At 41.5% G+C, this 23,250-nt stretch overlaps 1 protein-coding gene across 1 annotated transcript in view; it reads right to left on the bottom strand.

Moving 5' to 3' along the window:
* Positions 1-3,767: 3,767 nt before the first annotated feature.
* The window catches only part of PDK3 (pyruvate dehydrogenase kinase 3), an 86,850-nt gene continuing 67,367 nt past the window's right edge, over positions 3,768-23,250 (bottom strand). Inside the window, exons 8-11 of the mRNA XM_060234088.1 lie at positions 22,472-22,573; positions 21,583-21,693; positions 6,254-6,367; positions 3,768-5,801 (exon numbers count right to left, since the gene is read on the bottom strand). Coding sequence (XP_060090071.1) covers positions 5,658-5,801; positions 6,254-6,367; positions 21,583-21,693; positions 22,472-22,573 — 471 coding nt within the window. The 3' untranslated portion in view covers positions 3,768-5,657. The remainder of the gene's footprint in view (positions 5,802-6,253; positions 6,368-21,582; positions 21,694-22,471; positions 22,574-23,250) is intronic.

Below are 23,250 nucleotides of genomic sequence, written 5' to 3'. Positions count from 1 at the left end.
CATGTACACCACTGGCAGAAGAAAGGCTGATCTTCTTATACAGATCTACAGTTCCTTATCAAATGATTCTGAATAACTCAAGTAGCCCTGGGGTTCTCTTATGGATTTATTGGGTGCAAACCAAGAAACAAAAGGTATTTGCAAATGGACAGTTCTCATAATGGGTGCTCTATTCAGCAATCTGTATTTGAACCATTGCAATTAAATTTATTCAGAAATCATCTGGATTTGGGAGTGGGCAGTGAAACCAAGGTGAATGCCAAATAATTGTAAGAGGATCTCTCTAAACTGGGTAAATGGGTAACTATGTGGGGCAAGGATCAGTTGAAACACAAAGCAATCCACATTGGTTCAACTTTCCACATACACTGGTATCCACATACACATGTGGTTTCCACATACACTGGTATCAAATGATCAGGAAGATCTTAGGACTGTGAACAGCTCAATGAAAATGTTAGTGTGCAGCAACAGAGACAAAGGCAAATTATTAGAAAAATGACTGCAAATACAATGGCCAGTATCATAATACCCTTGTAGAAATTTATGGTGAAACTGCATTTGCAATACTGTTTCAGTTCTACTTGATATACTTCAAACAGGACACCGCAGAGCTGGAAAATGTGTAGAATAATCAAAATGATTAAGGGACTGGAGCACCTGCCCTACAAGGTAGGATTTAAGTTTTTGTGAGGATTCAGTTTGGGAAAAAGTTTATAATAAAATTCAACAAAGTCAAATGAACTTGACAAAATAACCTTTTCTCTGTCTCCCATAATATTAGAACTTGTGGGCACCCAATGAAAATGATGGACAGTAACTAACTTGTGGAATTCAGTGCTGCAAGAAGTAGTGGAGTTACTTTAGATGGCTTTAAAGTGGATTAGACAAATTCAAGATGGATAGTTTTAAACCATATATCAGAGGCAGTGCACCTTTGAATAACAATTATGGGGGGGTAATGGGGATGCTTTGGTTTTTGGGTCTTGTTTGTAGGTTTTCTAGGTCTAGGACGTTTTGTTGGTTAGGGACAGGCACAAACCGGCTCATGAACTGAATTTCAACTGGCTTGGTAGTTTGTGATCTGAAGTTTGTTGCAAGACAACCGGCATGACCTTTACAGCAGTTCACGGGTTTGTGAATGGGTACATTTCCAGACAGATCATCTCCACAATCTTGTTTACCAAACTTCAAAGCAGCAGAGAGAGCAGAATTCTCCAGCGTTGGAAACACCAATAGGTTTCCCCAGGCCTTTGATGTGTGTAGTTTGCACTTTTGAATCTGTGGCTTACATCCCCGCAAAGAGCACTTTCTTGGGGGCATCTTCTCGGGGTGTGTGTGTCATAATTCAGACCCTCTAAATCCAACCTGCACACAATTTGGAGGGCATGTAGAGGAGCACTGGGGGGGAGGGGAAGTCCCGAGAGTTTGATGTCTCTAGCTTGTGCAGGGTCCATTCTATGCACCTGAACCTGTGCCTGTAAAAATGACCACCTGGAATTTCTCCAGAAAGGACTTTCTTGGAGGCATCTTCTTTGGGGGACTGTAACTCAGATCTCACAAATCCAATCCTCTTCAAATTTGGAGGGCAGGTAGAGGAGAGTCAATTGGAGATCCGCTGTGAGTTTGGTGTCTCTAACGTGTGTGTGGTTGGAAATTCTATTGCATCACAAACCAAACAAGTTCATTTGATGGCTTAAAGGTTGTGACAGTTTGTGGTTTGCAAACTGGGCATATCATAAACTACAAACCAAACGGCATTTTCCCAGTTCATGCCCATTCCTATTGTTGGCTACTGTGGGAAACAGGACGTTGGACCTTTGCTCTAATCCAATGGGACACTTATGTCTCTAATTGAGGGGAAACTATACTGCATTGGTAAGATATAACAGGAATGATTTCCTTGCAATTAGCAGTTCCTTGTAAAGCCCTGACTTACTTGCCATAGATAGGATGCAGGGGTAACTGCACCAACTACATGCTCCTGCATGAGCTACTGTAACCACATTGTCACACTACTTGCTTAGGTAATTTATGTGGAGGGCAGGTGAAACTCAAAAGTACTATTTAAATGCCAAATGCTATTATTATTGTTTGGTGCTTTGGAAGTTTTTAAGCACATGACTTCAGGTTTTTAGAAAAGCAAGGTCACATCATTAGAAGGTTGCCTTTCTTTTGGATTAAATCAATTAGTGCCAAATCAGACCTAACACCAAGTTCCATGGTCTCTTCAATCTGCCCCCTCCCAAACTTTTTTTTAAAATGAAGCATTAGAAGGCTGTGATTGACAGTGGAAAAATGATGAAGGCAAGACTGTTCAACTTTCCCCCTACTGCTGCTTGTTCACTGAACTCACCCACCTAGACATGTGAAGCCCACCAAAAAAACTAGAAGAATTCACAGGGCAAACTTTTTTTCTCCCAAGAATGTCTCAGTTTTTCCAATGAAAAGATTGGGAAATGTTGGGGAGCACTGAAACAAACTCCTACAAAATACTTCCTCTTCTGGATACTTCTTAAAACAATGGCTTGCTCAAAATCCGCAGCATATATTTTAAATGTAAGTATCTACAGCATCATATAATAACTATTTTCTATGTAGGCTGTAGACTTATATAACGTATTTCCAAACATTTACTGTTTAAATTTGAATAATTTTTACAATAGTTAGTATGCTATAATGTGGTTAGAGGTAGCACAATATTAAAGAGTTCTTTTGTTTAGTTTAAAATAAGTTTTTCTTCATTTTCCTGTACCTCTTAAGATGGCAAAAAAAAGACAGATGTGCTAAGGTAGCTTTGAGTGTACAGTTTGCATCTCTCTCTTGCATATTAGGTACATTTGTAATTTTTCTTGTAGAAAACTTTGTCATTTATACTTTAAATTCCATAAATATGCCAGATATAACTTAATTACTGTGTGAAATTATACTGAGTGATCAATTTTAGTTTTGTTAAAAACAAGCAAATAAGTTTAGGTTTGACAGGCATCTAGATCCTGTATATGTTTTCAATTTCCTACAACATTTCTGGTATGTTTAGGGGGAACCAAAACAAAACCCAGAAAAAATACACTGTTTCATGGCTTCAAAATTTCTGAAAATTTTACTTCTCTAAATCACCAGAGCAGCTTTTCTCCCTGCAAAGGGAAAAGATTAAGCAGCCTCTTCCTCTCTGCTTTGCTTTTTTACAGCCTTCTGAAACAGGCTTTCATTTTCTTTTAAAAAAAAAGATTTGAGTCAAGTGGCACAGAACTCTTATCTTGCATCTAGTTTGGGTCCCAAGCTGTTCTGCATGGAATAAGACCACAATTATTTCAAGGTTAAAATACTATACAAAATTGCAGCTGTAGAGGGGGGTTATACAGGAAAAAAAGTGGAGATTAACTCTGTCATAACATCTAAGGTGGGCCAGAGTGCATAGTATGAATTACATCCCACTGATATCAAACCATGGCAGCATAAACTTATATCATATTGAGGCACAGGATCAAAAGAACAAGCTTTCCTATTTAGACACCACTTTCTGTAAAGACAGTGATCAGTGGTTGGCAAACTAAGCAAGCAATCCTAAGCAGGTCAACTCAATCAAACTTATTCCTAGAAAAGTGTTCATAGGATTGCAGTGTAACCCATTAATCATCAAACAGGCACAAGACACTACTAAACTGGAAACACATAATTTGGTCTAACTGCATCCATCACCAAATTAAATGTTATCTAAATGTACATTTTAATGAACGTACTACAGAATTTTCAGATCCTATCTCTTATAAGTTAGCAGCTAAATGTTTTATTGATGCAAAATCCTATCCATCTTACATTCAGACTTAGGCCTTTACATTATAGACAAACAGGAAGTTCTAAGTGTTGGTCTCATTTCTATATTATTACATTTTATAATTTGTTCTCCATCCTAAAACTTACTTCCACTTAATGAAATAATTAAGCCACTGAAAATGCAGATAAATCCCATCCATGCCAATTAGATTTTCAAAGTGCAAAAACTGAAGTTACTGCTTAGAAAGACATACAAATACAGGTGCCAACACTACGCACATTTACACACATGGTTAGGACTCAAGCGCATACCTGGTGACATATTGCTGTGTGAATCAAACTGGGGGTTCTCTGACTAGTAATAAAGGTACTTTTAAATAAAGAATTGTAGGAAAGCCTGAACTGTTTCCTTAAAATATCAAAGCAGTTGTAACCTTTTCTTTGTCTTAACACACTAAACTGTACCTAACAGAAATTCTTTTCATTGTCGCTTACCGTCAAAACCTCACACATAAAAATACAACACAAAGTTATGGAGAAATGTGTCTTGGTGTTCCACTGACCCCTCTCCCGACTCCAGCTTCACTGTTGTGAAGGGATTTTATCAAAATTTCTGTTTCCCAAGCCATGCTTTCTGTGGATTCATAGTTTAGGAGGCTAAAGCTCATTTAATCACATTTTTCAAACTCTTAGCATAAACCTTTTATTTCCATTTAGTTTACACTTTCCTTCTCCTATGAAATTTTATAGACAGCCTTTTAAAAAAACTCATGCCTCACAAAACTCAGTGTTCTGAGGCTCTAAATCTTCAAACTAATTTTCCTTTTTGATCATTTTGCAAATTATTCTGTTTTAATATTATATGGTTTGCTATGCCAGGCATCTTAAAACCAAACTACTTTCATTAATGTTTTCTTGGTGTACTTCTCTAAAACAAAGGCTATTTCAAGCAACCTGAACTGCCATCCATCTTTATCAACTGGATTTTTTTTTCAAGTATATGAATCCAACTGGCTGATATTTTTCCATACTAAAGCTGACTGACAAGGAAATAATTTTTCAAATCCGTAATTAAGGGAATTTTAAAAAATGCACAGAATGGCTACTGCTAAGTGAAAGTTTCACTGCTTTGCAAGATTGATTTATATACAGAGAAGCAATTATTAGCTTCTGAAATGGCCTAAAAATCACTTTAAAGCACTACAACAATATAGAGCAGGGGTGGCCAACGGTAGCCCTCCAGATGGTTTTTTTTTTGCCTACAACTCCCATCAACCCCAGCCATTGGCCATGCTGGCTGGGGCTGATGGGAGTTGTAGGCAAAAACATCTGGAGAGCTACCGTTGGCCACCCCTGATATAGAGAACATACTATATATGTAGGTGGTAAGACCACACCCCCACCCCCATTTTTTTAAAAAAATATAATGATGACATTGTGCCATATAAAAATGCAGCATTGTGAGTTTTTAAAGCACACATTAAACTACACTAGAATTTCTGTTACAACATATTGCTGTGTAGGACACTATTGTCAAATAAGAAGTCAAAAACAATTTTGCCAATTCTTAAATTTACCTTTAAAAATAGTACCTCACCCTTTTGCTATACAGCTGTATAATCTAAGTGCAGTCACAGTGCATCCCTTTTTGTCATTTGTGACCCAGCTCACCATGAATGTTTTGGCAAACTAGTTACAATAACTCACACCAAAAATGCTTAATGTCAATCTTTCACAGTCCCCTCTGTTCTTGCTATTTCAGTCCCATCGTAAGTCTTTCTATGAAAATAATTGGCTACTTTAGATTAGAGGAAATTGGAACAAAGCAGAGACTCATTTCCAAATACAGGTGTGACCACTGTGATAAAAAAGTTGGTGAGTTATCGATTAGCTTTATATTTGGAAGTATCCCGGGGTTCACTGCTGGGGTTGCTCCAATCATCAGCTTCTGGTGTGGTCTTGTAATGTCGCCAGGCTGACTTATTAAAAACTGGCAGTCTTTCAAATGATTCACTGGAAAGTGCCTAAAAAATGAAAGCAGATTTACAAGATCATACTTCAGGGTGGTACAAGCAATAGATATGATAACGCTTGAAGACTAGACTACTCAAGTGAAGGATACAAGTATGAGGCAGGACTGGATTTTTATTTTCATTAAATTGTTTTTGCAGCCACTGTGGTATATGGATTCACATCCTCTTGCCATACAATCTAACCTGACTTGATAGTGAAACCCTGCTGACCTGGATGGCGTCCATTTGACTCAAAGATGTCAAAAAGGAAAAACCTGGGATTTGCCATAAGTACACAAGAACTCACTGCCTGGTACAAACCAAACTAATAACACATTTATAGCTTTAAAACACAACATTTGCACAGATGCTAAACCTTCTGATATTATAAGACTTTAGTACTCAAGCAGGAGAGACGTGAAGCTTGACCAATGTTGTTCTTTATAAAACAATCAAGTTATTACCTTCAAATAAATTACAGCATCAGTCCCCACTCCTTCCATTGAGTACAATTTGAGATCACCTTGAAAATATCTTGCATAAAGACGAGAAATTGGCAGACCATACCCATATCCTGCCTAAAGGGGAAAGAAGGAACAATAAAGAGATTTTAAAATAAAGAAGTTCTCTTTCCATTATTACCTTTAGCCTTACAAAGCCAAGACTCAATATGCCTTATATTGCTTTCACTCACATGTCCCTTCCTGGGCTCCTGAAAAATTGGGAGTGATACCCTATGACAACAGTGCATTGGTCAAAGCATTGTTGTTGTTGGCCCCTACATTATGAAACAGCCTCCAAACAGAAGTCACCAATATCCACTACTCATTATGTTTAACAAAAAGCTTTATTTGTAAATAATTTCCGAGTTGATAAAATCTAAGTCTGTACTGGCTTTAAATAGGATTATTTTATTGACACTACAACTCTGTTGGGATTTTTGGGTTTGATCTTACAGTTTTTTAACCGTTGGCTTTATTTAATTGCTTGCTAGTTGAGTTGAACATGGAAAGGAAACGGTAAATACATTCTGCTTTTTAAAAGATGGTACTTTTCTCAGGCAAACTTTATATAAGCATCAACATTAAAGGCTTCATGTCATGGAAAATTTGTTATTTGGCCAAGGCAGAAATATAATAATCCCACTGTCACAATTCTGACAATATGCACAAATATACAGAAAATCTGATTGCAGTAACTTCAGAAATCTATGTGGATCTTGTTGTGCCCCCAAGGATGCAGTTACATTAGCAGCCCTGACAGTGATCCCCCAAGCTATCCAAAGAGGTTGATAGTCTTTCAGAACTCTCCACAGTGGCAGTTAGTGCTGCAATATCACAGCCTCTGCTCAGTGGTATTGAGTTCCTGATGGCAGTTTATTACCTAGGATTGTTATTCACAGCAGTCACTACACACAGGAAATGTGAAAAAGAGCAAGAGTTGGTACTGCATCCTTCAGTTAGTCCACTCTGCTAGATCAATTATTGTTGATAGCGCAAAGCAATGAAAGAAAGACGAAAAGTTGCAGAGAAAATAAGGCTTGCAATTTTATCAACTGAAAAGTAATACCAGATAAACAGAAGCCTAACTGTGCACCAAGTATATTTGATAGAACAACACCCCCTTCAAATAAACAACAAAAAAAGGCTACCGCAAACAACTTGCAAAGAAAGTGAGGTGATTATACCCAATGGCCCATTTCCTCATCCTGTGGTCCCCAAGGCAACTGGAATGTGGCTACCTGATGACCTACATCAGAGATGTGCATGTTTTCCCAGCTTCCAACTCTCCAGAAATGGAGAACAGTTTGATCATCTCATCCCACTGAAAGGACTCTGGGGTGTGATAGATGGGGTTCAGAGTGACAACTGTTTATTCATCTAAGCTCCTTCCATCACTATATTTGAACTCAAGACTGTTCTCTTAAATAACCTTAGCCTGTGACATACAACTGTACATGAAACTGTCAGACATCAACTTTTTGCCATTGCTCTATTTGGACTTACACTCCCAAGTACTATCTTGTTCAGTGTTATCAATGTCACAGTTCTGTGAAATGCTGATCAATGTAGATTTTCAAACACAGCACTAAAATTTGTATACATGCTTCCTTTTAAATTATTATTAATTATTACTATTCCAAGGAGTTGAAGTTGGCATATATGGTTCCCCCAGTGACCTCATCCTCACAATAAATCTGTGATAAAAATTGGGCTGAGAAAGTGACTGACACAATGTCATCCGGTAAGCATCATCTTAGTGATCTAAAATTTACACTTTTCAAGTATTACACTGCACTGGTCATCTGTAACTATTAATTTTTCCACAGATTTTTATTTTCTATTTATGACTGCACCAGGGAAATGTAGACATTAGGAATGGGGGGAAAAAACAGATATAAACAAGAGGGTAAAAGTAACAGTTGTCATGTGGTAGAAAGTTTAAAACTATAGATCTTTCCCCAAATTTTTCCACAGTATGCTATAATACTGACCCAAACATTCCTCTTTACCAGGAAGTTTCTTCTAATATTTTGGTTTCCTGATGCCCTTTTAGCATGCTCTAGTGTTGTTCATAGTTGGCTAAGTTCTGCTTCAAATTATTTTGGTATACATCAAGTTTGTGAAATCAAGGCTTCCAAAACCTATTATCCAGAGAGAACTACTAAAGTTAGGGAAAGGGTAGAGATACAGGAAAATATTTATTTGGCTGGAAAGTAACATGAAGTCCTGTGAATATGTAATGTTTCTAGTATTATAACCATAATGAGATCACCAGCATGCTGTATGTGAGCTCCCTCAGCACAATGTATAACTTCATCCATTTATGGTTTGCTTTAATCATGGCACAGTGTTATATCAGAATCATTGCCCTTGTAATCAGAATCTGAAGTGAGTTTGCCGACCATGGGCATAAAGACAACCCCGGTCAGTATGGGCCATAGCTACTAATGGTGTTGATGAAATACTGTGACTTAAAGCACATTATAGAAGAAGTATAAGAAAGAGTAACTTGCTGCCTATCTCATAACTGTTTAGGTGATCAGGAGTATCATATTTTCATCAGATCTACATGCCAATTTTCTCAAGCAAACGAATTGACAGCTCAGGTCTGAACAATGGTTTTAAATATGTGTATGTGGTCCCTGTGGTAAAATGTCAAGAATTAAGAGAGGAGGATGGTGATTTTGCTTGATTCCTCTTTCTCAGTGCAGCTTACTGACTTGTGTGGCTTTTGCACATGCAGCTCTAATGACTCATATATAATCTTTTCAGGGATCAAAAGAAAACTGCTGAGGGAAGGGAAATGTATGGAAAAATCCATATCCTTCATCATCTTCTGCTGCCAGCTGGTTAGAAGCAACCTGAAATTTGCAGACTGACACACTGCTTTTCTTTACAAAGCAGCTTACAACACTGTTCTCCTCTGCTCCATTTTGGATTTTATAATTTTTAATGATTTTAACTTCAAAAAGAAGAAGCACAAGCAAAGATACACTAAAGAGGGGAAGGAAAACAGAGTGGGAAAAACAGAAACCAAGAAGAATACAAATATATCAGTTATAATTCTACCTCCAAATAAAATATCCAATTCTTTCTACCTGCAAGTATAAAGTTCTTCATATATTTTACCATCTTTGTCTTTCATTATAATTTTTTTACTAGACTATTCTTGAAATACAAGTCTAAATAATTCTTCTTCATCATATACAAGTATAAAAAAGTCAGAACGGTCTCAACGCAAAACTGGCTGGCTGAGTTTAACCATATTGAAAGCACAAACTTGTTAGTTTAACAATATCATCATTAAAATAAGCATATAAAATTCATATCTTTATCCTTAACAAGCTAAAAAAATACAACATAGTAATTTATCTATCTCAGTACAGTTTCTCCAAACAAGCGTACTAAAAGCAGATTTGCCAGATTACAAAGTAATTGTGCTGTCTGCCTTTTTAACAAATTGATCCAAATTAACTATTTATTTATATAACATTTTGAAGACCCTTCTTGTTTAAAATTCTTCTCAAAATTTTCACTCTTGTACCCCTACTGTTCTAGGAAAAGCAAAAACAGGTTGCTTACCTGTAACTGATGATCTTCGAATGGTCATCTGTGCAGTCACACACATGGGTCTTGCCGCAGGCAACGGATCCATACCTCGGAGCTCCAATAGCTCGCCTATAGCGCTTTTGGCGCGCTCCCCTCCCGCCCTGGGGAGCAGGCAGCGACTGCGCATGCCTGGAGCGGGGGGGGGGAGCGCCCATTCCACTCAGTTTCTTCCAGCCGCCACTGGCACTGACATAATACAAGGTTAAGCAACACTCACAAGAGGCCAGCAGCAGGGAAGGCTGGGTGGGCGTGTGTGACTGCACAGATGACCACTCGAAGATCATCAGTTACAGGTAAGCAACCTGTTTATCTTCTTCGTGGTCTCTGTGCAGTCCCACACATGGGTGACTAGCCAGCTGAATGTCCTGGAAGAGGGTGCTGGTAAAAAAGAAGAGTTAGTCACACAATAAAACACATCACACCATATAGGATATGGATGGAAGCGGATACACTCACCCATGGCTTCAATGGAAGATGGATCTGAGGACCGCTTGGCCGAAAGAGGCGTCTCGTCTCGCACGAACGTCTAGGGCATAATGGGAGACGAACGTGGAAGGAGAGGACCACGATGCAGCAGCACAGATGTCCTCTAGGGAGACGCCCTGTAGAAAAGCCGAAGACGTCGAGACCGCTCTGGTAGAGTGGGCCTTAAGGCCTTCGGGTAGAGGCTGCTTAGCCAGTTCGTAGCACAACCTGATGGCACTAACTACCCATTTAGATAGTCTCTGGGTAGAAATTTTGTGTCCTTTATGAGGTTTACCGTAGGCCACAAACAGATTAGGGTCCTTACGGAAAGGTTGTGTACGAGCAAGATAGAAAGATAAAGCCCTTCTGACATCCAAGGAATGCAGGGCTCTTTGTCCTGGGTCAGGTTGGGTTGGAGAAAAACGTAGGTAAAGAAGTCGATGTCGATAAGTGGAACTGGGAGACGACTTTAGGGAGGAATGCAGGGTCTGGTCGCAGAGCAACCTTGTCCTTATGGAAAATGGTGTAGGGGGAGTCATAGTGGAAGGCACATAAGTCACTTGCGCGCTTCCCTGAGGTAAGGGCAACTAATAATGCTGTCTTCCAAGATAGAAGGTTGAGATCTTCGGTAGCCATGGGTTCAAAGGGAGTTTTCATTAAGCAGGAAAGAACTAGGGATAAACTCCAAGCCGGAACGAATGGTTTAACAGGTGGGTGAAGGTGCAGCATGCCCTTGAGAAAGGATTTGGAGAGACCATGAGAAAACACCGTCTTGCCGTCCACGGGGTCATGAAACGCGGAAATGGCAGAGAGGTGAACTTTTAAGGAGGAATAGCAGAGTCCTGATCTCTGTAGGGACAGTAGGTAATCAAGGATCAGATTTAGAGGCGCTGATTCTGCTCGCAGATGATTGGAGGTCGCGAATGAACAGAAGCGCTTCCATTTACGTTGGTACGAAAGTCTGGTAGAAGGCTTTCTCGCGTTAAGGATGATGTTGGCTACTTCAGTAGAGAGGAAGGAGGGCGGATTCTCCAGGCTGTCAGGGCCAGAACCTGAGAGTTGTGATGCAGTATCTGGCCGTTGGCTTGAGATAAAAGATCGCCCATAAGAGGAAGGCGACGGTAAGTATGACAGGACATCTGTAGGAGCCTCGTGAACCACGGTTGCCGTGGCCACCATGGAGCAATGAGGATACAGTCCGTGCCGTCCCGTGTGATCTTCATCCGCACCCGTGTCAGCAGGGGGGTTGGAGGGAAGAGGTAGTGAAGGGAGCCTCTCCAAACCTGTAGAAAGGCGTCGTTGCCTCTCCTGGTATAGAATCGGGGACATTTGGCATTGTCCCTGGAGGCAAAGACGTCCACCTTGGGTGTTCCGAAGCACCGAAAGATGCGACGAAGGTAGGTCAGATTGATGGACCATTCGTGGTCGTCTATCCGAACCCTGCTGAGAGAGTCGGCCAGAACATTCTCCACACCTGGGAGGTGAACGGCAGTCATATAGATGTTGTGTTTGACACACCATTCCCAGAGCAGTATAGCTATACGGCACAGCCGGAGGGATCTGGTGCCTCCCTGTTTGTTTATGTAGAACACTGTTGCCATATTGTCTGTGGAGATCTGAACGTGCCGACCCTTGATGAGTGGGAGGAACGATTGTAGGGCCCTGTGCACAGCAATCAGTTCTAAGCAGTTTATGTGCATGGCCCTCTCTGAGGGAGTCCAAAGCCCCCTGACAGTCTTGCCGTCTAAGTGGGCTCCCCATCCCCACTTGGAGGCATCTGTTGTCACAGTAGCCGTTGGAGGAGTCGGTAGGAACAGCATGCCTGCGAGAAGGTTGTCAGGTACAGTCCACCAGGTGAGAGAAAGAAGTGCTCTCTGGGGAACGGTGAGCAAGGTACGCTGCAGTTGCACGTGAGGATGGAAGGCACGCACAAACCAGAGCTGCAGTTGTCTCATCCGGAGCCTGGCAAAGCGAAGAACTGATGTAGTGGCTGCCATAAGGCTCAGAAGACGTTGGATGGTGAAGGCAGATTGAAGCGGCTCTCGCTGAACTAATTTGGCAAGAGTGATGATGGTCAGCGCTCGGTCTTCCGGAAGGAAAGCACGATGAAGAGAGGTGCGTAGACAGGCCCCTATGAATTGCAAGTCTTGGGTGGGTGTGAGGTGTGATTTGGTGGTGTTCACACGCAGGCCCAGAGAGGTTAGGAGAGAAAGAGTCATGTGGAGATTCATCTCCAGTTGGTGCTGAGTTGGTGCAATGAGGAGCCAGTCGTCGATGTATGGAAAGAATGGTATGCTCCGGATGCGGAGGGCAGCTGCCACCACTGCCATGCACTTGGTGAACACCCTGGGTGCAGTGGAGAGTCCGAACGGCAGGGATATATACTGGAAATGATGTTGGCCCATGGCGAATCAAAGATACTTCCGATGCTGAGGTCGGATTGTCACATGGAAGTAAGCGTCCTGGAGATCTAGGGAAGCCATCCAAGAATTCTTGGGAATCAGAGGCAGGATGGATTGCAGAGATATCATTCTGAATTTCCTGTATTCGATGTGTTTGTTTAGCCTCCGAAGATCTAGGATAGGACGCTTGCCTCCATCCCTCTTGGGCACCAGGAAGTATCTCGAGTAGAAGCCCGTCCCTCGATGTTGAGGAGGAACAGGTTCTATGGCATTTTTCTGGAGCAAGTCCAGAATTTCCTGATGGAGGAGTGAAGAAGGGGGGGGTAGCTGTGAAGTAGTGGTGGTGAGGTGGAGAAATGAACTCGATTGCGTAACCTAGACGCACGATGGCTAGCACCCAGGAGTCGGTCGTGATCGAGTTCGAAACCGGAAGGAAAGGGGAAAGTCGGGTGGTCGATGGAGTCTGAAGGGAGTCAAAGAGACTGTTTAGTGGGAAGGGAAGCTTTCTTGGTCTGTTGAGACCTAGACCTCTGTTGGAACTGAGGCTTTTGTTGTGCAGGCCTCCTCTTCCAGTATTCATTCTGTTTAGGTGACCGTTGGCGTTTCTGGAACGATGGTCTCCAGGGTTTTCCACGGTTAAATTGTTGGGAGGAAGGTTGGGAAACTCCCAAGCACTTGGCACGTTTGTGGCCGTCATCAACCGAGGTTAAAACCTCATCCGTGGATGCGTGGAAGAGACCTAGGCCGTCGAAAGGGAGGTCTTCGATTTTTTGCTTTATGTCCGGTTGTAAGTTGGTAGACCTCAGTCAGGCATGCCTGCGTAAGGCAACAGAGGAGGCAAAAACTCTTGATGAGCATGAAACAGCATGGCGTATAGAATTTATCTGCTGTTTTGACACTCTAGACAATTCTGCTACTAGATCAGACGACACTCTTTGGGAAGCATCAGGAAGGGATGGGATGAGAGGCGTAAACTGATTTGCCAGATTGAAGACGTAGGCGGAAAAGTAGGCCAAGTAATTGTTGAGTTTGGAGTTGGTAGACGCCAAGGTGAATATTTTTCTTGCCAGGATGTCCAATTTTCTACCCTCTCGATCCGGTGGTGTAGGGTGTCTAGACGGCTTAGCTTTAATGGCGGAGTGCACGATGATGGAGTTGGGTGCAGGGTGTGAAGCCAGGAACTTAGCATTAGGAGCATGAACTCGATAGAGAGAGTCAAACTGTTTGGAAGTGGGAGGGACAGAGGCCGGTTTGTCCCATGCCTCTCGCAAACCCTCAAGATGCACAGGTAGCATTGGTAGGAGCGACCCTGGTGGGAAGTCCGCTAGTACTAGGTCGTGTACGATGTCAGAGACTTTAGGCGAGTCGGAAGGCAAGGCAATCTTTAGAGTCTCAGCCATGGTAGTGATGAGGTTTAAGTAGGCTTTAGAGGCATCCGACGGTGAAAGGCGTAGTTGGGGCGTCGATTCTGAAGCTAGAGAGGCAGAGTGGTCCTCCGAATCCGACGATGCTGAGGTTTCTCTGTCGGAGTGGGAGTCCTCCCTGGAAGGAGAGTGAGGTGGTACAACCGGTTCCGAAGTGGAAGTGTGATGCTTGGAGGTTTGAGCATCCTTGCCCGTAGACAGTCTGGGTGGAGTAGCAATAACTGCAGGGACAGTCGACACCGATGCGGAGGCATGGGGTTTTTCCACATCCCAATATCGAGGGTGTTCTTGAAACCGAAAGGACTCCATATGCCGAGGTGGAGAGATTTCGGGGTCTCGGAGTCAAAGAGGCTCTCGGAGTCGAAGAGGCTCTCGAAGTCTGTCATAGTCGCGAGGTCGAGGAGAGCCGATATAGCATATGCGAGGAGTGAGAACGTCACGGCCCGAATGCGGTGCAGAGCCCTGGTACCTGGAGTGGTATGTTCGCTCTACAGAGGGCGAACGGGAGAGACGGTGGTAGCGGCGGCGTCTCGGTGAAGGAGACCGGGAAAGGGATGAATATTCGTGGTGTGGACGAGCATAGTCATCCCGGGGCTCATAATAGGCAGAAGAGCTGGAATCGTAGCGCCTACGTGGAGAGCGAGAGTGGGCTCGAAGAGAGGAAGGATGCATCGGTGAACGGGATCGGATCCGCTGCGAAGTTTTAGGAGGCGAACGTGAGCGGACTCGATGTGAAGGCACCTGAGTTGCTGACTCGCTGAACAAAGAAGAAATAGCAACGTCACGGAAGGATGCGGGTCGCAGAGAGGACCTTGACTTCAGATATAGTTGAGTAGGGTCCGTAGATATGTCGGGTTCGAGAAATTCGGAAGGGACCACGCTGCGGACCGAAGGTGAGCGAGATCGAATTGGAATAACTTCCACTGCTGTGGATGGATTTGGCGTTAGCTGGGGCATGTCGGCAATCACGTCGGACGGCGCCGACAGTTCAGGCGGGACGAGTAGCAGGGCTGAAGAAGTAGCGTTGGAGTCCATTGTTGTCAGATTTGAGGCGGAGTCTCGAGCCTTCTTCGAAGCCGAGTGCAAGTCGAGGGATTTCCTCGAGGCCGAATCAGCCGATTCGGAATGGTGAGACGTCTTCGGCGCCGAATCCGTGGAGTCGAAATGACGCGATTTTTTAGGCGCCAGATCCGACGAATCGGAATGACGCAATTTCTTTGAAGACTTATGGCCGGGTTCGGCGTGCTTCGAGGGTTTCTTAGCGGACTTGTGCTGCTTCTGTTTCAGAGAGAGAAGCGCGTCCGAAGAAGCCGAATCTCCCGCTCGTGGCGGGGGAGGCGGCGAGCCCGACGTGGGCATAGCCCTCAAGGACCGTTCTAGGAGAAAGCTCTGAAGCCTTGCTGCGCGGTTTTTACGGGCCTGCTTGCCAAAATTAGCACAGTGAGGGCAGGAGTCCACTCGATGAGTTTCGCCAAGGCAAAATAAGCAGTAGCTGTGGCCGTCAGAAGTGGGGATTTTCGCCCCACAACTTCTGCACTTTTTGAACGTAACTTTCCCTTCCATGCGCTCCGGACAAGGGAGGGAGGGGAGGGAAAGAAGCGGGAAAGACAGCGCAGAGACGGGTTTTTTTTTAAAAAAAATTTTATAGGGACGAAATATAGTTGAAATAAGGACGAAAGAAGAAGAAATATGAGGTAAAAGAAGAGGAATACGATACCAGATGAGGAGAGAAGAGAACGAGCTAAGGAGGAAACGCAGCGAGGTAGGTGTCGTCCGGGCGGCGGTAGGGAAGAAACTGAGTGGAATGGGCGCTCCCCCCCCCGCTCCAGGCATGCGCAGTCGCTGCCAGCTCCCCAGGGCGGGAGGGGAGCACGCCAAAAGTGCTATAGGCGAGCTATTGGAGCTCCGAGGTATGGATCCGTTGCCTGCGGCAAGACCCATGTGTGGGACTGCACAGAGACCACGAAGAAGATCTTAATATTACCCAAAAATCTCACTTGACCTTTAAAAATCATATATCAATTCTTATTGAGAGTTCCATATCCAACTACCCACAAAGAGAGAGAACGACAGTACAGAAACCCTTCTTCCTAAAAAATTCTATATCCTAATTTATGGCTAAAATGTACCTTTTTAATACAATCTAAAACAAATATCTTTATTCTTAACAAGCTAAAAATAGAACACAATAATTTATCTATCTCATTATAGACAATTTCTTCAGACAAACATACTAAAAACAGATCTACCAAATTACAAAATAATTGTACAGTCTACCTTCTTAACAATTGATCCAAATCAACTATTTATTTATATAACATTTTTGTAAGACTTTTCCATCTTTAAAATCTCACTCTTTTTAAAATTGCGTATTAATTCTTAGTAAAAAAAAATTCCATATCTAATTGCCCACAGTGGAAACAACAATTCAAAAATCTTTCTTCCTCAAAGATTTCCACATCTTAGTTTTTCTGCTTAATTCAACCATATTCAAAATATGGACTAGCTTGTTAGTTTAATAACTTCTACTTGTAAGTGTTTTAAATTGTAGTATTAAATTATTATGTTGTAAGCCGCCCTGAGACACTTCGGTGTGAAGGGCGGGGTATAAATTCCAATATGAATAAATAAATAAAATAAATAATATTATCATTATAATAAGCATAAAAAAACAATATCTTTATCTATTAAAAGCAAATTTACCGGATTACAAAATAAGTATGTTGTTTGCCTTCTTAAAAGTTAATCTAAATTAACTATTTTTACATACCATTCTTTTCAAAACCTTTCAGTCCTTTAGCTTTTATATTCATATTACTCTAGGAAAAACAACTTATTATAGCCCAAAAGTCTCACTTAGCCTTTTTAAAAACACGTATCAGTTCTTATTACAAGTTCCATATCCGACTATTCACAGAGAGCAAGCTAGTTCAAAAACCCTTCTTCCTGAAAAATTTCCACATCATGATTTTTGGTTAAGATGCACCTTCTTTCTCCTTAATGCAATCATTCCTCTCAGTAAAAGTAGTAAGAATTCCACAGCCTTTCTTCCTCTCGAGATAACTTCCATCAGTCTCCATTTCCGGTCTTTCTTTTTAAGTGCGCCACAGGATTCCATTTTGGTTTTCTTTTGTTCGTTTCCCAGTGGATCACTCTCCCTTTTCACTTCCACAGACGTCACCAGGTTCTCTTTAACACTCTGCTCGTGTAGATTTGAGATTTCGCTAGCTATCAGCACAAACGCTCCCATTTGTTTCTTAATCAACTCAGTCAATGAACCAAGATCCTGCTTCAGAGAATTTATACTGCTCAAAATGTCTTTTTAATAAAAGATTTCGCTTGGCAAAGCCATTTTGCTCTGTCAACAAATTCAGTCTATTAATCCAAGTTGAAAAGCAGCTCAGAGATCCAGATTGTCCGTCTTTCCAAATCTCCTTCAGCTAAGATTTTGAGTGTTAGATTTCAATTTCAATCAAACGACAAAGAGAAATCTCTCTAAAATATATCTCATTTTTGTTCAGACCATATTGCAACCAAATTATAGTCTGGGTCAATTTAAGTATCTATTTTCAGATTAATTCAGATTATTTCCAATGCTTAAAAATGTTCTTTAGTTTTTCAAAGCCTCATTCACAGGGAAAGTGGAGCTGCAATCAACCTCTTTCCCTTCCTTTGAACTGCTGCTTGTTGTTATGTAAAACGACCCATTAACCAGTGGTATTAAAGGCACACTTACTTGCCATGTAGAATTGTCATGCTTGAGGTAGAGAAACGATAGATCAGAAGCTTACTGAAAGAAAGAAAAGGAAGCATTCGCGCATTCACCTCTTTCTGCTATATTGGCTGTCATGACGGGGGGAGCTTCAGGGCATACACGAAGAACAGGAACAGCTGCCGCTGCACCCCTGACTTGCTGTAAAAGTCTCATGGCAAAAGAAGACCTCTTCAGGGTCTTTTTTTTGGGGGGGGCGTCACATCTGTGGCACCCCTCCACCCACCTGACTCAGAGGGGCCACAGGCAAGACAACCATGGACCCTGCTGAGCTCAAGGTGACATAACTCGGAAGAGCTCCTCTGCTCCATTTTATTTTCACAATAACCCTCTGAGATAGCTGAGGCTTAGAGAGCCAGTGGTTGACCCAAGGCTATCCAGCAAGCTTCCATGGATGACCTGGATTTAAAAAATTAGGTTTCTATCCCACCTTTCCAGGGCAGCGTAAAAGGTCCCGCTCCAGAGAACTCACAAACAAGGCATCAGTTCTTCCCTACTGCTCATTCCAGAGACTGGCTTTTGGTAGTAATTTCATACAGCTTGTGGCAGAACAGGTCTGCTTTGACTTGCAGACTCTACTCTGTCTACCTTTCCTTGGTGTTGCCAATTCTTGGAGGCGTTTACCACTTCCTTCCACTAGGGTACTCACTGCCACCACCTGCTTATTTTAGAGATTTCCCTAGGAATCTAAGGTGATACAGAGACTGGGAACCAACCTCCAAAGTCAAAGATTTACTGAAAAAAAATGTTTACAAGCATCCTAAAGCACAGCACTAGATCAGTAAATGGATTTCAAAAGAATACTGGTCACAAACACAATCCTCTTTCCCTGTTCTAGACATACCCTAACTGATGTTAAAATAGGGCAGGTACTAAAAAAGTTATAAGGTTCTTATTCCATTACCTGGCAGACCACATGGTCAATAAAGATGGCCAACACAACTGACAACAGCTCTCTGTTCCCTTCAAAGAATCAGCATCAAGAGACCCTTCCTCCTCAGAGCAGGGACTTCTATACAACCTGCATCTCCACCCCCTTGACATCACTTTCTCTACCCTCTTTGACCCGGTACACCTAGGTCACAGGTGCATCCTGGGAGCCCTCATGGAAGGTATTCTGGGAAATCTCCAGGAGTCACCTGGAGACTTAATAGATCCAATTCCTTAGGTAGATTTCCTACCAGGGCTATTAGCATATGTATAGATGTAATCTAGCAGGCAAATGAACTAGCTACCTGCTCCCCCCCACACTTTTAAAACTCAGAGGTAGGGGTTTATTTACACCTGGTTAATAGCAGCTAAAAGATGGATTCTCAATTCACCTCACTATTCGAAAGCAGTAGAAATTACTGGCCATCTTCTGGCAATGAATTCCATAAGTTGTACATTGTGAGGAAGCACTTTCTTTTCTCAGTCTACAATCTACTTTGAGGCCATTATGAAGTTTTTACTCAAGGTAGTGTCTAAAATAATGTCGTGGCTAATTATAGGTCTCTTTCAAAATTTCCCTTTCCAGGAAAGGTTTTTGAACTCCAGAAATATTTGGATAAGACATCTGCCTTTGATCTTTTTCAAGCCAGCTTCAGGCCTGGGTTTGGAATAGAGGTGGCTTTAGTGGCAGTTGTGGACAATCTCTGTTTTACCAGACAAGGACTGCATCTCTATTAATCATTTTCTTTAACCAATTAAAATCCACAAGGGGACCTGTCCTCCTATGTATGATTTCTAAGTTTATATATATATATATATATATATATATATATATATATATATATATATATATGTTGTCACTCAACAAAAAGTAACATCTAGAATAACGGTCCCCAACCTTTTTGGCACCAGGGACCGATTATGTGCAAGACAATTTTTCCACGGACCAGAGGGGTGAGGGTGATGGTTTTGGGATGATAAAATTGTGCACTTTATATCTATTAGTTTGGTGTGGTGGTTAAGTGTGTGGACTCTTATCTGGGAGAACCAGTTTTGATTCCCCACTCCTCCAATTGCAGCTGCTGGAATGGCCTTGGGTTAGCCATAGCTCTCACAGAGTTGTCCTTGAAAGGGCAACTTCTGGGGAGAGCTCTCTCAACCTCACCCACCTCACATGGTGTCTGTTGTGGGGTGGGGGGGAGTAAAGGAGATTGTGAGCCACTCTGAGACTCTGAAATTCGGAGTGGAGGACAGGATATAAATCCAATGTCGTCTTATTATTATAATTACTACTACATTGTAATATATAATGAAATAATTATACAACTCACGACCCAGTTGCTAACAGGCCACGGGACCGGGGGTTGGGGACTCCTGATCTAGAATACTGGTGATGAAGGACTCTCTTTGCAGAAATCATGCTGATTCATCTTATATATTTAACTATTCTAGTTTTAATACTTGCAGCAGGAAGCAACTGGTCAGCCAGGGACAGAGAGAGGCCCTCTTGGCACAGGTGCCAAATATTGGGACCAAGAAGAGTGGGAGGCTAGTAGTTGCAGTCTGGCAATGGATGGGCAGCTTGGGATGAGGCTGGTGTGGGGGGAGTACAACCCAGTATGTGGGAACAAACCCTCAGACAGATGAAAGGTAGGGAAAGACCAGCAGGAGCTTCCAGGAGTAGCTGGCTATGCATGACCTTTAAAAGGTAGCCAGGAAGGATATGGGGTTGGACTTGCAGGGAAAGAAAGAGAAGGCCTGAGAAGGCAGCATGATGGAGTGAGGCAACTACCTCAGAGGGCAAGCTCAGGGAATCCTTTGTATTGAGTCTGAAGCTCAATAAACTCCAGTGAGCCAGCAGCATTCTAAGCTCTGTGTTTATTTTTTCCTTGAAACTAATGGCCCAGAGCAATGGGCCATAAAGCCATCACCCAGCCTGCTGTGACCCATGCCCCCTCCCCTCATCATGGTCCCATCTACAACAGGATTTGCTATCAGTTTATAGAGACAGAAGTAGACTGGCAGGTTTTTAATTTTCCAACTACCCTATACAATTGGTGTTAGACTCTCAACTTTTCAATCTGCCAGTATGGAGAACAATTTTATTGATACATCTTTTGTTAGGAGATAAGCAGTTTAATTTTTGAGTTCTCTAATAACTATTGGATATATGGCATAGCTCTGGTGCCAGTGATTTGTAATGTGGCAAACTCAAATTTGGGTTAGAGTTGTTGTGATAATATATCTTGAGATATTTCTCTACACAAAGCATTCTGAGCAGAAAACTGAAGTCAAGCTTTGATATTGCTTTAATGTAATAAGAAATTATACAGGAGTTTTTTAACAAGTAAAGATGATTTAAATACCAACTTTTTATTGTCCTTATTATACAACTGCACAATATGTAAAACAACAAACCACACATCCCAGAATAAACACATATTTGACATATATTTATATCAAATTACATGCTATGGATTTTCTTTTTGCAGGAAACATTCATAGGCAAACTGTTTTCACTTGGTTGTTAACATGTTCTGATTTAGGCCCACCAGAGATATATTATATCTCTGACAATGAAAGAGAAGAACTTGTGATATCACTTTGTTTCTTGAGACAAAGGAAACAATGGAAGACAGACTAAATCTACAGTGTTGGGAAAATGTTAGCTTATGAAATAGAACTTACCAAAGGTACAGCTCTTGATGGCTCCAAACTAGGCCTGGGGGCAGTTGAATACATGTAGTTAAATAGGCGGTCTATTTTCCTCAGAGGCACACCACCCCCTTTATCGCTTATCTATATAACAAAATCAAAGTTTTATTTAAACAGGTCCTCCAAGGACCTGATGCAGTTTACATTATAGGAATCAGAGAAATCATTATTTAACAGTTTGTGTTATTAACAAGATTTTTTTAACAGCAGCAGCAAATTGGAAATATTACCAAGCAACAGTATAAGCTGAAAGTGAGCAGTGAACCAGCTATTCCAGAACTTTGAATTCTATGCACTGAATTACACTTTATGGATTAACCAAAATTTTCCTGATTAGAACATACTGTAAATAGAAAGTATATATGAACAAGATAGCTCATGTCTGAATCAGTGTTCCCTCTAAGCTGAGTTAATGTGAGCAAGCTCACAGTTTTGTAGCCTCCAGTTCACAACACATTTTGTCTTAGCTCAGGGAAAATGACCCCAGAGCAAACTAATTCATGCAGCAGCTCACAAGGTAGTTTTGCTCAGCTTAGAGGGAGCAGTGGTCTGAATGCCTGTTCAATTCATGGTAGTCAAAGAAAAAGTTATCCAAAGAAAACTCTAATTAAAATAAATGCAAACGAGATTTACAGAAATTACTTGTCAAAAAGCAAATATTCCTAGCCCTTTTATGCTCTCACCCACCATCCTCAGCTACAGTCATGACAATTAAAACCTATTCCTATAATTCTGGCCTCTGACAAACTAAATTGCAAACTGCACTGTATAGCTGTATAAATTCTTGCCCCATTTTACATATGAAACTGTTTTTTCCCAAGACTTACTACTAATTCAAGATACTGCTTAGCAAGTTATTTACCTTTATTGAAAGATCTTCTTTTCCTAATGTGACTAATGTTTTAACTGGTGGATAGCCTTCACTTTTACCTTCATATAATTCCACTGTAGCTCTCATAGAGTTCTGAAATTTAAAAAAAACTTTAAAAATCCAATGTTTTATCTTTTAATATTAACAAAAATAACGGTTATACATTATATATCTTTAAGCACAACTATATTTTTTGCTAAAATGACTAGCACAAATACACTTGTGAATGAGATATATATATTCATTCTTAAGTTACTTATGGGCAGTATCTTTAATGTACACATGTAACTTCTGGTAAACACAAGCCTCCCTAAATGTGTGTGTTATGCTGTCAATTTGTTTCTGAGCTATGGTGGCCACCTTGAGCCATTTGTGAGCGTGTGCTGCAATTGAAAAAGCACTGCTGGAGACTTCAGGTCCCTATGAATTGTGTTTACAAAGTATAATATTCATTATTGCAAAATTTGTGGAATATCCCTTGTTGATAAAGATCTGAAATAGGTGTATTAGAAATCAAGGACCTGTCCAGGGAGTTCCTATAAGTTTATTCATCTGCGTATGAGGATTATGCTTCTGCAACTATTGGAATAAGATGTACTGATTACTCCTTGCGAAGAAGAAATTAACACTTGGAAATTAACATTTTGGAACTGTTTTTCAAAGGGACTTGTTCTCTTTATCACTGTGATTATGATTTATTGTTAATATATCAGTAATTTGTCACTATAACCTTTGGGTTGTGTTTTGTATGAACTCTATGAATTTGGCAG

Source organism: Heteronotia binoei, chromosome 3 (assembly GCF_032191835.1).
Source record: "Heteronotia binoei isolate CCM8104 ecotype False Entrance Well chromosome 3, APGP_CSIRO_Hbin_v1, whole genome shotgun sequence".
Taxonomy (NCBI): Eukaryota; Metazoa; Chordata; class Lepidosauria; order Squamata; family Gekkonidae; genus Heteronotia; species Heteronotia binoei.
The sequence above is the reverse complement of the archived record's forward strand: the minus strand, read 5'-3'. Positions and strand labels throughout refer to the sequence as shown.